This window comes from Micromys minutus, assembly GCF_963924665.1.
Source record: "Micromys minutus genome assembly, chromosome: 21".
Classification (NCBI taxonomy): Eukaryota; Metazoa; Chordata; class Mammalia; order Rodentia; family Muridae; genus Micromys; species Micromys minutus.
The window spans coordinates 15,214,682-15,232,693 of NC_137956.1; the positions used below are offsets into that span (position 1 = coordinate 15,214,682).

An 18,012-nucleotide genomic window follows, 5' to 3' on the forward strand; every position below is an offset into this window, starting at 1 on the left:
CCATTGGTGTTTTGTTCAGAAAATTTTCTCCTGTGCCTATGTGTTCTAAGGTTGTCCCTACTTTCTCATCTAATAGTTTCAGTGTATTTGGTTTAGTGTGGAGATCTTTGATCCACTTACACTTGAGCTTTGTACAAGGAGATAAGAAAGGGTCTATTTTAATTCTTTTGCAAGCTGAGTGCCAGTTGGACCAGCACCATTTGTTGAATAGGCTGTCCTTTTTCCATTGAATGTTTACAGCTCCTTTGTCAAAAATCAGGTGACCATATACATGAGGGCTCATTTCTGGATCTTCCATTTTATTCCATTGATCCACGTGCCTATTTCTGTGCCAGTACCATGCAGTTTTCAGCACAATTGCCTTGTAATATAGCTTGAGGTCAGGGATAGTGATTCCCGCAGATGTTTTCTTGTTGTTGAGGATGGATTTCGCTATTTTAGGTCTTTTGTTATTCCAGATGAAATTGTACATTGATCTTTCCAAGTCAATAAAGAATTGGGATAGAATTTTGATGGGGATTGCATTGAATCTGTAGATTGCTTTTGGTAAGATGGCCATTTTTAAAATGTTGATCCTTCTGATCCATGAGCATGGGAGATCTTTCCATTTTCTTAGATCTTCCTCGATTTCCTTCTTTAGAGGTTTGAAGTTCTCGTCATACAGGTCCTTCACTTGCTTAGTTAGAGTCACACTAAGGTATTTCATAGTTTTTGTGACTATTGTGAAGGGTATCTTTTCCCTAATTTCTTTCTTTACATGTTTGTCCTTTGAATATAGGAAAGCTACTGATTTGTTTGAGTTAATTTCTATCCAGCCACTTTGCTGAACTTGTTTATCAGCTGTAGGAGTTCTCTGGTGGAATTTTTGGGGTCACTTAAGTACACTATCATGTCATCTGCAAGGAGTGATGATTTTACCTCTTACTTTCCGATTTGTATCCCCTTGATCTCCTTTTTCTGTCTAATTTCTCCAGCCAGGACTTCCAGTACTATGTTGAATAGGTAGGGGGAGAGTGGGCAGCCTTGTCGAGTTCCTGATTTTTGTGGGATTGCTTCAAGTTTCCCACCGTTAATTTTGATGTGGTTGTTGGTTTGCTGTATATTGCTATTATTATTTGTTTAGGTATGGACCCTGGATTCCTGTTCTTTCCAGGACTTTTAACATGAGGGGTGTTGAATTTTGTCAACTGCTTTCTCAGCATCCAGTGATATGACCATGTGATTTTGATCTTTGAGTTTGTTTATATGGTGGATTACATTGATGGATTTCCTTATATTAAACCATCCCTGCATCCCAGGGATGAAGCCTACTTGGTCATGGTGAATGATGGTTTTGATGTGTTCTTGGATTCGGTTTGCAAGGACTTTGTTGAGTATTTTTGCATCAATGTTCATAAGTGAGATTGGTCTGAAGTTCTCTTTTCTTGTAGGGTCTTTGTGTGGTTTAGGAACGAGGGTTATTGTGGCCTCAAAAAATGAGTTAGGTAGTATTCCATCTGATTCTGTCTTATGGAATAGTTTGGAGAGTATTGATGTTATGTCCGCAATAAATGTCTGATAAAATTCTGCACTGAACAAGTCTGGACCTGGGCTTTTTTGGTTGGGAGGCTTTTGGTAAGATTCTTAAGTCAGTGAGAGACGCTGTTTCACAAATAAGTGGCGAGTTGATAAAGTACGTTGGAAACGTTGATTTCTGATTTCCACATGTACATGCAGAAATGTTCATTCCCACAAATGGAGACACTCAGGAACACACACACATGCACACACACACACACACACATGCACACATGAGGGGGAATAGACATGCTACAGTGTGACATTTTTCTCAATTGCAGGATATCATAAGTACATTGATCATGGATGGAAGTATATGTCAGTAACTTCATTCATTTTCAAATACTTTTATATGTGCACTGGACTAGTGGCTTAAGAGGTATCCAGGAAGGATACATTGACAGGTCTGAGGCAGCTGAAAGGGAGTCGGGGCATCATAGATGGTGTAAATCCATTAGTATAAATGTAAATGGGAAAGAATTCGGAGATTACATCCCTACAGTAATGGATTAAAGTTAGTAAAATATGAGGTGTAATGTGAAATTTTGGTAGCAGGATTAATGCTATAACCAGACTCCCTGCATGTTTGCATGGGACATCTCTGAGCTTTGGGGGACGGGTTCTACCAGCCTCTCAGATATATAAAGATGTGAAAATACACGTCTTTAATAAAAACGGTTTACTATTCACATATCTATGCCTATCCTCCTGTGAACTTCACATTGGCATTGTGGTGCCTAGAAATGTGAATGCAATGCATAGTTGTTAAAAGATATTAAGAGGTATCAAGAAAAACCAGTCTGTGCGTGTCCAAAAGAGGTACAGGTGTTTTCGCAAATGGCTTTGGTCTGCAGACGGCTGAATGTCGCACGCGGAAGTAGACATTGCAGACAATGACAGCCACTGTATTTTAACCACTCAGTGCACATTTTTGCTGTATTTTTTATCTTTAGAGCCTCTGTGTTAGCACATGACAACATGGTGGAAGCCATGGCGCTTACCCTTCAGTAGACAGGATGAGAAGAAACCAAGTCAATTTTGCATCCCGTTCTCCCTTTAATATATTTATATTTCAAGGCTGAAATGTTAATGCTTTGGAAAGTTATCCACATGGCAGCAGTTGGAGTAGTTGGAAGCACTACTCCAATAACACAAATATTTGAAGGATTTTTATGATATTAATTTGGGATTGTAAATGAATTACATTATTTCCACTTCTCCCTTTTTTTTCCTTTAAATCTTTCTATATAGCTCTCCTTTCTCACGTTTACATTTGCGGGCTCCCTATTCATTAATGGTTGCTACATATATATGTGTATACATACAAGTATTGCTAAGTACATCCTCTGCCCAGTCTGCTAATGTTACTCTATGTTTGTTTTCATGGCTCACCATATGGCCATGGATAACCAGTTTGTGTGTTTTTCCCTGGGGAAGACTGTTTTTTCCCATTCTCAGTATTCCTTACTTCCCTAGTTCTTTGTGCCTCATTGAGGCCTCTGTGATTGTGTTTCCTAGTAACGTCAGATGCTGCACCCATGAAGTCTCACTAACATGACTGCTTAAACAAGGACATCAGTAGACATTCTAACCTGGACTGGAAAAGCCCATACGGACGCATAATGTTTTGTACGTCCTGAGAATTTTGTTTCTGTTACTTGACATGATTTATAATCATGAACTTTTAAATTAGTTCTACCCTGAAAGATCAGTTTTGTTCAAATAAAACACAGTGCTCAAGTTGAAAGGAACTTTTCATAATTTTTTTTCATTATATAATAGGGACCAACACCAAGATGGATATTCAGACATGGTATTTGAAAACTTCAAAGCTGGCGCTGGCTTTGGCCATTATCCACTCAAAACCGGCTGACAGAAGCAGCCGAGAGCACACGGAGCACCTGGCCCGCTTGGTGAGCCAGCGGGAGTCCAAAGAGAAGTCAAAAGTTGAAGCCTTAGAAGCAGAAGTCCTACAGTTACGTCAACAACTTTTCCTGAGTAGGATTTCCTCGGGATTGTATAAGAATGGTATGTGAGTCACTTTTCAGTAATCTGTCAACCTGTTGAATCATAATTAGCTAGAAATTTGTTACAGACTTGAGCATTCGTTTTGAAAATATAGACCTAATCTTTTTGCTCCAACAGACTTTTTTTTTTACCTTTAGTTAATCATTTTAAGTTTCTGCCTAATGAAGAAACCACATTAGACTAGGAGATTAAGTTAACAGAAGTGAGTTACTCCAGAGTGAAAATGGTTCTGTATTAATCATCATTGTGACTGTGGTAATAAAGATTGAACCCAGGGCAGTGAGTATTGTCACTCAGCGACAGTAATGTTTATGGCCAACGACGAGTTTATTTTAAAATCTCATTCTTTAATTCTACCATTTTTATTTTTCTCTTACATGATAACTGTAAATTACAAAGTACCAGCTCTGGGGAGGAATTAAGGCCCAAAAACATGCAAGACGGGGCATTATTTTCTCTACTGGTCACCCACTATTCTAGTAGAAGAAACAGACCGAAAATTCACCCAGTTGTGATGTGTTCCAATAGAGGACAATAAAGGCTTTGGCAAATCCTGCCTAATTCTGTGGAAGGTTTAGAGGTCTGCTCCTCAAGTGTGTATACCAGTGAATGGAATTGTTTCAGAGTTCTAGCAAAAGACAGAGGTATGAGCTAAGAGAGAGGAGAGGAGTAACCAGAGCTCCAGTAAGCAAGTTGGCAATACAAAGAAGACAGGAGGAGAGTTGACTCCAGGAAGCTCAGAAATATCTACTGTGGAAAACTGTCACTTCTATTAAATTCACCATATAAATGTCCCCAGGAAGACCCATATGAAAGTCACAGGGGATTTCATCAGAGATTATACTAGGACACTACAGGCAAAACAGGCTTCCCTAGCGCAGACTGGAACACACCTCACATGATTCATTTCATCCAGGAAGCTCTTTTGAAGCAGAAGAATGATTTGGAAACAGTTCTGGTAACTGGATAAAGACATGTAAATCAGATCATGTTTTAAATTAGTTCATGTTACTTCCTTGTTTAAAACTTTTTTCTGGCTTTGTTTCACTCTAGATGAAAAGTTTCTACAGTGTCCCAGAGGTGCAGCCGGTTCTAATCTCTTCTCCTACAGTCTCCCTTCATGAGTTAGTTATGCCCTGGAGGGCTCCTGTTGGGAATGTGTCTCTGTTGTCTTTTCTCAGTCGGTTTTTATTCTAACTGTCCTCTCCTTTGTGAGATTTTATCCTGACCTTTCTGCTTATATTTCCTCTTCTGTGAGCCATTCTGTGGAAGATTTGCTTAGGTGCTGCCTTACCTCCTGATCCAGAGTCTGAATTTATTGAGGAGGGGAACAGGGAGATGATATGATGATGAGGAGGCGAGGAGAAAAGGAGAAGGGGAGGACAAGGAGGAGGAGAGGAGGAGAAGGAGGAGGAGGGGAGGAAAGGGAGAAGGAGGAGGAGGAGGAGGGGAGGAGGAGGGGGGGGGATGGGAGGAGAAGGAGGGGAGGAGGAGAGAGAGGGGGAGGGGAGGAGGAGCATGAGGAGGAGGAGGAGGCATCTTTGTTTGTTCCAGTCTAAATCCTAATACATTTCACGGTGCTAAGTACATTTCACGGAGACTGGGTGTGGAAAGTAGCAGTCACTGGAGACAGGAATACAGTTAGTGTTCTGTAAGCTTTCACCAAAGCCCATGATTTGAACTCATGTTAAAATGTAATCCATGGTGAAGCAATTGAAATATATGGCCAGTTGGGTCCCCCAGAAAGTGACTTGACTAGTATATTAATGACTAGTATATTGATTATTGTTAGAGTAGGTCTGTTATTAAGGTCCAGTTGGACTCTGTGTTCTGAAGTCTTCCCCTGTGATTCTTGACTCTACCAGAGTTCTGTGGACTATGCAGAGAGTCCCTAGTATCAAGAAAGTTGTTACCAGATGCAGCCACTTAGCTGTGATCTTTTAATGTATCCACTGGATAAACGTGTATTCTTTACCTAATAGAAGTCTGTGGTTTTAGGTGTAATAACGGAAAACAGACTAAGACAATTTGTGCGAAGAATAATTAATTGAGCTAGGTTCATAAGAATCGGAACTTAAAAGGCAGAGGTTTTTGGATGTTTTCCAAAAGAGACACTTCTGGTGTATGTTGGGAATGAGTTCAGAGACTGGCTAGAGGTGGATTTGAGAATTCTGAGGCTCCTGCCCTCCCTCATTAAATGGATTGTAATAGTTTCTATGTGAACACAGAAACTTATAAGAAAACACGTTGAATAGAGAGTAGGCTTGTCTGATAGAGGCAAAGCCCAGCATATGCAGGTAAAAATAGAAAGGGAAGGTAAGATATATGATCAGAAAACTCAGAGCAGATGAGGAGGCAGCAGCTGAAAACATATTTGGGATTTTTCTTAGCATTTACATAGTAGTTGGAGTTGGAACTGTGTACAACTTACAGGGAGACTGGAAGTGTGAAGGCAGGAGAGGATGTTTGTGCCTACCATTGCAACGGTGAGCAGAGGCAAGGGGAAGTTCTTACATCTGTGTGTGCTAATGTATTCAGTACATGTGTGCAGTGAGTAGTAAAGAGACAGTAGTTGGGAGGGAGTATGTGTATGACTTATAGATTTAATTTGTGGAGAACATGATGACTACCTATCTACATGTTACTAAATCTCATTGTGTAAACCAAAAATTACAATTTTAATTATAAAAATTATAACTATAGTTATAATTAAAACAGACTCATATCTCAGTTATATTTTCAATTTATGATTCTTAATATAATTTTAATACTTTCATACTATATAAATTTATTTAATTATATTTAATAATTATATAACTTAATTATGCTTAATAATTATATTATTTAATTCAATAATTTAAGCCATTTTAATTTACTTTTTGGTTATGATTATATGTTACATTATAGTTGTATATAATTTAATTATAAAAATTATAACATTACAATACTGCAGAATTTATACCATATTCTCTCTCCATAGACTTCTTTTTTGACAATCAGTTGCTTGGATATACACAGTGAATAAATAGTAAATGTGATCAATCACCCTTTTTCTCCTGTGATGTTCCAGAATTGTTATAATGGCGAAAATGTAAAAGAATTACAGCAATCTTGAGCTGTGCCTATCATACAATTCCATGATGTCAACAATACTGCTTGTCATTCAAGTTCTATTTGCAGTACCAAAATATTGCCCATGATGTTTGTGACTATTTACAGACATTAAGGAGCTGTGTGATGGTTCCTTTTATATCATGCTCTTACAGTCCCTTTGAGAGGAATTTTCAAGAACTATATAGTGAAGGCTTGTTTTCCCAGTGTAGGGAAATACCAAGGTGCTGAGGTGGGAGTGGGGAGAGGGAGCACCCTCATGGAAGGGAGGGGGATGGGGAAATGACACTGGGGGGAGGATAACATTTAAAATGTAAATACAGAGAATATACAAAAAATTAAAGCAAGAAATTAAGACATTATATAATGACACTAAGTGTTCCTCACACTGGAGTTTCAGGTTCACTATTCCAGTGTGGGTGTTTGGAAGTATTCTGTCTCTCTACTTGTCATCTTAAACTTAAAAATAGGAACATCTCGTTTGCATAGAAATTGAGTAACTGTTAAAGGGTAGGTGATAAATGAAGTAAAGGGGGAGTTAAAAATGAAAAATAACATAAGAATTTAGTGGTTGTTTAAAATAGGTAATTTGAAAGGATGTAATAACTTGTTCCGCAAAGCTATTCCAAATAATCAGAACTAGACCCTCCCCCAATGCTCCCAGGAACTAAACCAACAACCAGAGTACACAGGGCGTAACCATGGCTCCTGCTGAATCTGTAGCAGAGGATGGCCTTATCTGGCCTCACTGGGAAGGGAACCCCTCAGTCCTGCAGAGGCTTGACCCAAGATAGGGGAACACTAGAGCACTGAGGAAGGAGTAGATGAGCAGGTGGGGGAGCACTCTCATAGAGGCAGGGATCATGGGGGAAGGGAAGGGTGACTGGTGGAGGGGAACTGGGAAGGGAGAAAACATTTGAAATGGAAATAAATAAAATAACCAATAAAATTGATATATTTATATTACTAAGTATTTCTTTCTGGAGTTTTCAATGTTATACCATCTTTATAATTATTTATTAAGTGTTCAGAGACTCCCAATAGATGCTGAATTCCATACAACTGATAAAATTGAGACTGGAAAACATAATTTACATCACCTGTCTACTGAAGAAATGGAACAATCTAGAATTAAATGAAGCAGAGCTGAAATGGTTTATACAGCATCTTAGGATCCCAGATATTATGAATATTGATGCAAAAATCCTCAATAAAATTCTCACAAACCAAATCCAGAAACACACCAAACAATCATCCATCATGATCAAGTAGGCTTTATCCCAGGGATTCAGGAATGATTCAATATTCGGAAATCCATCAACATAATCCACTATATAAGCAAACTCAAAAGGAAAAAAAAACACATGATCATCTCATTAGATGCTGAGAAAGCATTTGGCAGAATTCAACACCTCTTTATGTTAAAAGTCTTGGAAAGATCAGGAATTTAAGGCCCATACCTAAACATAGTAAAAGCAATATACTGCAAACCAATAGCCAACATCAAACTAAATGGAGAGAAACTTGAAGCAATCCCACTAAAATCAGGGACTAGACAAGGCTGCCCACTCTCCCCCTACCTATTCAACATAGTACTGAAAATCCTGGCCGGAGCAATTAGACAGCAAAAGGAAGCCGATGGGGATAAAATTGGAAAGGAAGAAATCAAAATATCAATCACTATTTGCGGATGATTTTCAGTACTTACTTAATGAGGAGTATATTCTTTAGGAAACTGCGCTATAGAAGGGCTAAGTAGAATCTGGTTCTGGAACTATACCATGTGTTTATTTTACTGAAATGTTCAGTAGTAGTAACTGACTTGAGGAAAGAAAGAAAGGAGACAGCAAGAGAGGGGAGGAGATGAATCGAGAGAATCCTGAACTGCATACAGCATCTGTCTCAAGCCTTTTCAGAGATCTGTGCCAGGCACAATTCTTATTCAGGAGACAACCTCTTCCTTTGTAAATTTCTTCATTTGATTTAGAAAATGTGTTGATATCCAGTGTGTTGATCCTTAAAAAGCTTAGGGTGGTTTTGAGAGGTCTGACCAAGTTTTACGGGGTCCAGTTTTGGCTGATGAGAGGAGGAAAGCAATTGAGAGCATCTAACTAATTGGACAGAGAGATAGGTGGCCGTGAAAATAGGGATCAGAAAATCATTTCCTCAAACTCTTGTTTCTTGGATGCATTCTGCTGAGCCAAGAGATTATTTGGAACCATGGTAGTCATTAAGTAGTGTGCTAACGATGGAAAAGTATGAGGGTGGCTTGATCCCGTATCCTGGTGACATTGCTTTGGTAGATGGAGTAGATCCTGTTAATGACCTTTGGTAAGGTAGAGAGAATGGTTAAGAAAGCTAACAGGTCTTTTATTCTTCATTTCTGAGGGGTGGTTCGAGTTCATGGATGAGCAGAATTAATAATAAGCAAGGTGTCTCTTACCCCAAGAATCTACCCCATTGTGTGGGGAGGAAGATAATGCTCTTTTATTGGAAGAGCATCGATGAAGATGGCCTTGTGATGTTTGCCAGCACTTAATCTAGGGCTGAATAAGTGGAAAAGAATTCTAAAGAAATATTGGGAACTGGTTAGTGGCTATTGGAGTGTCAAAGAAGATGGGATGCCAGTGACAATTCTCTTATAGCTAAAAAATGAAATAAAACAAACATCAAGGGGCTTTATTGAACCTTATGAAGATTAGTATTTTAGTGACAGTTGGGGAGGGGTATTATGACCAGGTATTTGTACCTTCACAGTTGATGGATAAAGCCTGGAGTATATGCTGTTCAGGATACACATTTAATGCTTTCATACATGAAGGCCTACAGGATGAGCAAACAATTGGCTAACGCAAGACAAAAGGCAAAGGAAACCTAATTAACATGTTGATTTACATATCTATTTAGTAAAATTTCATTGAGCACAGGGGTGCAAGTGATGTTCAACATGCAAGGTGGCATACTTGTCTGTGGTTGGGTTTTGTTTCTGTTTTTGCTTTGTTGATGTTTGTTTGTTTGTTTGTTTGTTTGTTTTTGCCTCTGTGTCCAGGATTGACTTGTCAACCATCTGGCTGACATTTTTTAAAAATTTGTCTCCCCGGCCTCCTTTACTGATCTTTGTCCTGAGGATTAAATCCTAAGAGCCTCACGGCTTCCCAGTTGCTGCTGTTCATCCTGTGCAATGTGGGTTCAGCACAGTGGTTTTAGTGGCGCTGATGCCAGGAGGCCACAGAGCAGGAGCTGCAGGTCATCCCAGTCTGTGGGCAGTGCCAGAGCCGCGGCAGAGCTTGCTTTAGTGGCATCCTCCCACTTGTAGCTCACTCACTCACTCAGATGGCCTTAGCCAGCTCTGTGTTCTCATCCTGCGCCAGACCGTATAAAGAGCACTGTCTCACAGATACAACTGTGAACTAGTTTATAGATGCTGGAAGAACATGAAAAATGAAAACATAAGCATTACTTCTCTGTTATGTAGCACCCACTATTCAAATTATCAAATATGATAATTAAAATATCCCTAAAATTTTGGTTAATTTGAAGCAGTCAGATAGTATACGTGCATTAAAACTATGCACTCAATAGATATTTTTTAAAGTCTTTGTAATAATTGAATTTGAATGATTGAAAGTGGAAATTTACAATTATAGACTTGAAATGCTTCACACATTATACCAAATTGAATTAATCAGATCATTAGAAATCCTTGAATATAAACAATGAAAATTAAAGTTAAATTGAATAGACTATCAAACAGTCTTAGCAGTGATCAGTCCAAAATTAAGAAATATAGGTGCCTTAATTATCCTAACGCATCCTGATGAAATCTAGATTCTTTAATGATCATATCAGGACTTTTCTCTGTAGTAATGATGACCCAAAAGAAACACAGAAGGGCCATAGACATGCAGATGCCGGGAACAGGTCAGGCCTTTAGAGCCTGAGCTCATCCATGAAGATATATTTCAGACAGAAGCCATCCTGTATCTCATCTTCCGGGTGCAGGGCTCTGAATCTGATTGCTTCCTTAATCATCCTCTTCACAGAAGCCGGCTTCTAGGACATTTCATTAGGTGCTCAGATAACCTCTTGGGTTAGGTGGACTCTGATTTTTATGTATTGCTAGATACTCTTTCCATATCTGGCCATTTCTAACGGAGATAGTGTTACTTAATTATCCAAATTCCACTGTATAACTTTGTCTTGCTTAATTGGTCCTATTTATAGCGCCTTGATTTTCACAGCATTTACTCTTCCTACTCTAGTTTTTATGCAATCTCAAGTTTTCTAATTGCCTTGGGAAGAAGTCTAAAGTCCTTAAGCTGGACTGCAGCCTCGTCAGTGGTTGGGTTTACTTGTTCTCTATCCCAGCCTCATCATGTCGGCTTGGTTCCCTGACTTTCTGTACTATGGGTGGGGATTTCCTTCACTGTGTTACTGTCTTTTCTGAGCTTTGCTCCAAACTTCTACATGCACTCTTTATTTCTGGTGGCATATTCTCCATCCCCTTTTTGTCTGCCTGAATACTGCTCAGTTTTTCTGATAGTTCTAATAGTCTACTTCTGACTATGTCTCTAGACTGAATTATGTTTTCGTGTTATGGGTCTCAGAGTCTGCATTTTCCCATCAAATGTAAGGTAAATGATACGAGTGTAAACTGTCTGCTCCGTGGTACCTGAATCATGCTTTCAGGAATTATATTGATAATCATCATCAGATAAACTGATGCCTAGCACAGGACATGTCATATCAAGGGTGACTGGTGACTATTTGTTGGATAGATACATGTAGATATGTTAAGATTTATGAAAATTATATTGTATAATATTTTTATTATTGTATGTCATTGTATGTTTCTGGGGATTTTTCTAGCCCTTGCAGCAGTCAATGTAGGGCAGGAAAGCAAATCAAGCATCTTCCTGAGGATCCTGTGAGGTGGGATTGATCTCTGGGTCCTACCTCTCTGCAGCTTAATCTGAGAAGAATAAATGGACAGTGGCAACAGCAGCTTTCCTTCTTTGAAACAGAAGCTAAACTCATTATTTGACAATATTACTCATCATTATTGTTACTATTACTAATTTGGTTCTAGGAATTAACTCATGTATGTTAAGTAGACGCATTATTTTTTAGCTACATCTCTAAACCTACAGCCAATGGCAGTGTTCTTATACTTACAGTTATGGTTACCTTTGGGTAGGTTGTATAAGTGATTTTAAATATCCCACTGTTAATATGTTCTTGAAATTAAGGTTCTATTAGAAATTAAAAAGTGTAGTGATTCTTAATTTAATTTGGATCCTAGATTCTGAGATTTATATTAAAAAATGGATATTCGGTGGAATTCATGGAAACATCTTTGGAAAAATGTACAGTATAGGGTCATTCTCCTTATCAAAGCAAAAATAAAATTCAATAACCAAGCCAAATGGGGTAGGCCTATGAGTGCATTTCTGACTGTCTTCAGGCAGTGTGGGTGCTCCTGGCATGACCCGTAAAGGCCAAGACTTCTTAATATAATGAGCTTGGCTAAAAAGAACAGGGAGGAAAAAAATCAGTTGGGAAAAGTGTGGAGGTGACAAACAGTGACACCATTCTGGCACTTCAGGTGTAAGGCAGTAGAAGACAGAAATGAAAGGAAAGAGAATCCTGGGTAGCTTTCTACCTGGATTCAGAATGTAAATAAGAAGCAGGAGCGGGTGACCTGAGCTGAGGAAGGGCCCATGCCTCTCAGAGGCCCCCATGGATGCCCTAGAGGAAGGGCCCGCCTCTCAGAGGTCCCCATGGATGCCCTGGAGGAAGGGCCCGCCTCTCAGAGGTCCCCATGGATGCCCTGGAGGAATGGCCCGCCTCTCAGAGGTCCCCGTGGATGCCCTGGCTGGGTGTTACCCTTTATGGTTAACATTCCTTTTCTGTCCTCCAGGTCCTCCTTTACACTTCTGCCTTTTGGTTCCAGTGTTTAATTTTTTTCAACTGCGTGAAATTTATATTTTTGTATGCATTACTATGCTATTTTTTGGATGTCCTCCATAACTGTTTCATCCATAACTATTTCTTTGTTTCCTCTTTGTTAAATAAGGAACCCAGAGTAAGGAATTATCTACAATTAAATACACAATACCAAATGCTGTGGGCTCCTCTGAAATGCTCAACAATCTTAAAAAACAAAACAAAACAAAAACAACAACACCCCATCAAGGTATTTCTTTAAATCAGCACCCATTGGAAACTCGTTGGAAAAGTTAAATTCTCAGATCCTACCTGAAAACTGAACAGACACTCCAGAGACCCAGCATCTGTAACTTGACACTGGCTTTTAGGTGGTCATCATGAATACTGAAGTTTCAATGCTACTGGTCTAAGAAAATAAAATGGAAATATATGTTCATGAGGCATAATAGAAAAATTACCAAAAATGAACCAATAGAAACCTCACTAATGGCCTTGTAAAATCCACGTTTTCGATAAATGAGGAGGGAAACAAGCCTTGAATCATGCTGTAATGCTAACTGAAAAGATTGAGCCCACAAGTCCAGATGTCAGCATCCATGTAGAGTCAGACTCAAGCAGCAGAGCTAAGAGGAAGACCCACCCCTGAGGTCTACTAAGGCACACTATCATTTTTGGCTTACCGTGTACAGTTGCCGAAGGCAGCCTTTCTTTTCCCCTCAAGAGAGTGTCTTTTTATATCAACTTTAAGTAACTAAAAAGAACATTTTGTAGTGAAAGAGCAATGAGGAAGAATGTCTGTATATTGCCCACTGCAAATCTATATGAACTCTAAATTGGATGGAGCTATAATAATCATTTTAACAGTATACAAGTTAATTGAGATAAACATAAAAACATAGCTAAGGATGGCTGTCAACAAATTCTAAGAAATAACACAAGACCATTTACCATGTAAATAAAGGTACACATCGCAAATGTAAAAACTACTGAATGTGTATTTCCATGATATTCCAGGCCATCTAGAAACCTAAAGTAGTCGATCCTACAATAAAATATTTTGGGTGAATTTTTAAGACCATCCTATGCAATAGCATGTTTCAATGGAAGTGGCTCACGGTCAGCAGAGAATGCTGCGGAGGGACACCTTAGGGTGTCAGTGTGTCCTGAAGGTGGTGTGAACAGACCCATGTTTCATATCGTCAGCTGTTTCATGGAAAGGACATTTAGTTGTTCTCCAGCTCCAATTTTTCTCAGAGACAAAATGAATACTGCTTATATGTCTGTAATACATTCAGAGTATTTCTGTCATGGTTTGTGCTTTAACATACACAGGCAAAGATGATTTGGTGAAGTCCAAGTTCTATACTTTCCAAGTTATGTTGCTAAAGAAATACCTCTTTTTTTTTTTTAAGTTAAATTTATATGAACAATGAAGTTGATTTTGTGCTTTACTGTGATTTCAGAGTCAGTGAAATCTTAAATATAAGTTTACTCTCAGAAGATATTTCAGGATCTAGTTAAAATATGATATCCAACCAAACTAATAAATATCAAAAAATAAGGAGCTTTTCATGAGACTTGGTGAATTGTTCAATATAAATTAAATTGTAATAAAGCTTTTATTTTATGTTAGCAGATGAACTTTGGTGAAAGGTGACTGATGAAAATTTAATACATCTGCTCCTTCTACATATCTTATAATATTTAAGGTTTTTAAATTTGTAATTAACGCTGAGTATACAGACTTTAGGCATTTTGCTTCTGCCCATTGTTATTTTAATAACAAACGCCCTAGAATTTAGTATAATTTCCCATTTCTTTCCATAAAGTGGTATTTTTAACAGAATGCCCCCATTCCTTGACCTACTTCACACAAATTAGATTGCAGTTTGCATATTTGAATATACAATTTTGTTAATAATTTACTGTGCTTTCAGCAGCTCTGTGGCTGTTGCTATCTGTGTATTGTACGGATTGTTTAACCTCATCTCATTAGTTCTTAATCAGTGAACAGTGACACAGCGACACATCCTATCACGTCTGCAATTTGTGCGCAGTTGTCAGTCCATGATGGTGGTCATCTTTGTGTACTGTGTGGATCTTTGAAGGAACTGGAGAGGCAGATGCAAGCCGGAGCCAGAGAGGTGCATTGCAGTAAATATTATTCGGGTGTTTCTACCCCACATTAAATCATTTAGTTCCCAAATAAAAGACAAAAAAAAAAAAAAAAAAAAAAAAAAAAAAAAAAAAAAAAAAAAAAAAAAAAACCCTCTACCCTCTATATAATGGACCTTAAGCACCAGATCTGGGCAGATATCAGTTCTTTATGGTATTTTGTCTCCTTTCACTAACCCCAGTATATCACTTGCCCTGTTCTGCCTGGGCTACTCCTACTCCAGTTAGCTAGCCCTATCCACCTACCCCATGGCATCTTGTTTCTTTCTCTTCTCCCTCTCTAGTGTCTCTGAGTCCACAACCCAAAGCCGTGCCTACCTCCTACCTTACTTCTGCCCCTCTACAGGCTGTAGGCATTTTTAGTTACCAATAGTTTTAAATTAAGGAGCAAGCTTTGCACAACAAACCAAGCTGGCACATGGGAGAATTCACTTGTCTTGAGGCAATTAGGCCTTGGAATATAGAATTTAGTATATCTCCCTCTCCTTCCCTCCCTCCCTCCCTCCCTTCCTCCCCCCTTTCTCTCTCTCTCTCTCTCTCTCTCTCTCTCTCTCTCTCTCTCTCTCTCTCTCTGTATCTTTTATTTAATCTTTTTTTTTGCACTCCAGATTTTATCCCGCTCCCAGCCCACCCTCTTGACAGTTTCATGCCCCATACCTCTTCCCCCATCCCCAGTCTCCATGAGGCTGTTCTCACCCCACCAACCCCACATCCTGCATACCACTACTCCCTGGGGCCTCCAGTCTCTTGAGGGTTAGGTGCATCATCTATGACTAAACCCAGACATGGCAGACCCTCTGTACCTGCCAGTCTGTGTTGGTAATCAGAAGCTCTTCAAAGTTTATCTCCCGACACTCCAAAAATAAATTACCACAGAGAGTCATGTGTAACTAACTATTGGAATCATTGACTTTGCTTTTGCTTTGATATGTAACTGTACTTTATTGTCCTTCCCTCTTACTATAAGAAAGTTTGTGACTTGTTTTGGAATTTACAGGAGCCCACAGTTTTAAGGTTTTTAAGGAAACCTTGTATTATTAATATGTTGAACGTTTTAAAGATTTGGGCATTTGTACTGTTTTACTCTGTCTTACACTGTGATATAGCATGTGATCTTGGAAAGAAAGAAAGAAAATATTATAATTCCAGGTGTTGTTTATGTGTCAAATTTGACATAGAGTGGATTGTAGAAGTTAGTTTTTTTTTTTTTAACTCGATAAAATTCTAGGTATACCTAAGAAGAATGAAAGTTAATCAAGGAACTGCCTCCATCAAATTAACTTGTGGCCTGATTTGTGTTATATTGACATGATTGAAAATTTATGTAGGTGTCTTAGGTAGGGTTTTACTGCTATGAACAGACACCATGGCCAAAGCAACTCTTTTTTTTCCTTTTTATTGGATATTTTATTTATTTACATTTAAATGTTATCCCTTTTCCTAGTTTCCCCTCCAGAAACCCCCTATACCATCTCTCCTCCCTATGCCTCTTTAAGGGTGCCCCCTCTACCAACTCCCTCCTGCCTCCCCACCCTGACATTCCCCTACACTAGAGCATCAAGCCTTCTCAGGACCAAGGACCTCTCCTAACCTTGATGCCCAATAAGACCATCCTCTGCTACATATGTGGCCGGAGCCATAGGTTGCTCTATGTGTACTCTTTTGTTGGTGGTTTAGTCCCTGGGAGCTCTGGTTGGTTGATATTGTTGTTCTTTCTATGGGATTACAAACCCCTTCAGATCCTTCAGTCCTTTCTCTAATTACTCCATTGGGTTCTTAGTTAAATGGTTGGCTGAGAGCATAAGCCTCTGAATTGTCAGGCTCTGGCAGAGCCTTACAGAAAACAACCATATCAGGCTTCTGTCAGCACACACTTCTTACTCTTATAAGGACAACATTTATTTGGGGCTGGCTTACAGGTTCAGCAGTTCATCCCATTATCATTACCATCTAGGCTGGAGCGTAGAACCTTTCCAGTAGGCATGGTGCAGGAGGAGCCGGGAGTTTTACATCTTCCTCTGAAGGCTGCTTGCAAAAGACTGATTTCTAAGCAGCTAGGTTGAGGGTCGTAAGCCTATGCCCACAGTGACACACCTACTCCAGCAAGGCCATATCTCCTAACAATAGCAATCTCTGTGCCAAGCATATAAAAGCCATAGCAGTAGAAGAACCAAGGCTGCTTGGGGTGGGAACATGCCTAGACAAGGTGACTTGAGCTGCACAAGGAAAGGGAGCTAAGAATGGCAACATGACTCCTCTTCTTCAGTTGTTCCTGCCTAGAGTTCCCTCAGCAAGGGACAGCCTGCAACCTGTAAGCCAAACAAATCCTTTTCTCCTATAAGTTACTTTTGTTCTTAGTGTTTAATGCAGCCACACAAAACAAACTAAAATAGGCGTTGAGGCCAGTAACATGAACATATTCCATATGTTCTACTTTAAAACAAAGCTAATATAATTTGTTGGATAACTTACTGGTCCTATGAAGAGAAGGACAAGTCTGCTTAAGGGGGTTTTAGAACAGAAATACTTTATTTTGTTGCAACATGGAGATTCTCTGTGTAACCCAAACTGGCCTAGAACATGCTGTGTAAAAGAGGTCACTCTTGAACTCAAAATCATCCTGGCTCAGCTTATTCATTACTGGGCTTACAAGTATATAATGCTCAACTTGAAAGAGAGTTATTTTTCACTCAGCGGTGATGGTTGTATATGATTTAACTATTGTTACTGAAATTATTTCCCACTTTAAAAGAAATAGGGGAAGCCATTTAATGAGCCATTTTTCTTTCATTTCTTTTTGGTATTACATAAAAGAGAGAATGCTACTAGGTGTGTATGGCAATCCCAAACCTCTCAGAATATAGTGAGGGTTCAAGGCAGATTCCTCTCACCTGGGTTAAGAGAATTAATGGGACTCATAGTACTTTGGACTTTGGAAGTGACTTAGATAAATACACCTAGATTCTGAAAGACACTTATAGGTCTATATTACGGATTTTATCATGATTGTCAAAACGTGGAGGAAACACAATCAGTTGTGATGATTACACCACAAAAGTGAAGATTTAAGAGTATTTTATCATTATTTTTTAGTTCTTGGGACTACCAGACTATTTCATTGGAGATGTTAAGTGTTTGTAAGATGTATGCTTAGCAGTTACCTGGAAGTAGTCTGATTTGTCATTAGCTTTG

General features: G+C 39.0%; 1 protein-coding gene across 1 annotated transcript in view; it reads left to right on the plus strand.

The window, feature by feature from the left end:
• Positions 1 to 3,353: 3,353 nt before the first annotated feature.
• MEI4 (meiotic double-stranded break formation protein 4) overlaps positions 3,354 to 18,012 on the plus strand; it is a gene marked incomplete at both ends in the record, with an annotated part of 144,472 nt that continues 129,813 nt past the window's right edge. The window contains one exon of the mRNA XM_080934304.1: positions 3,354 to 3,585. Within this exon, the coding sequence (XP_080790430.1) occupies positions 3,354 to 3,585 (232 nt within the window). The remainder of the gene's footprint in view (positions 3,586 to 18,012) is intronic.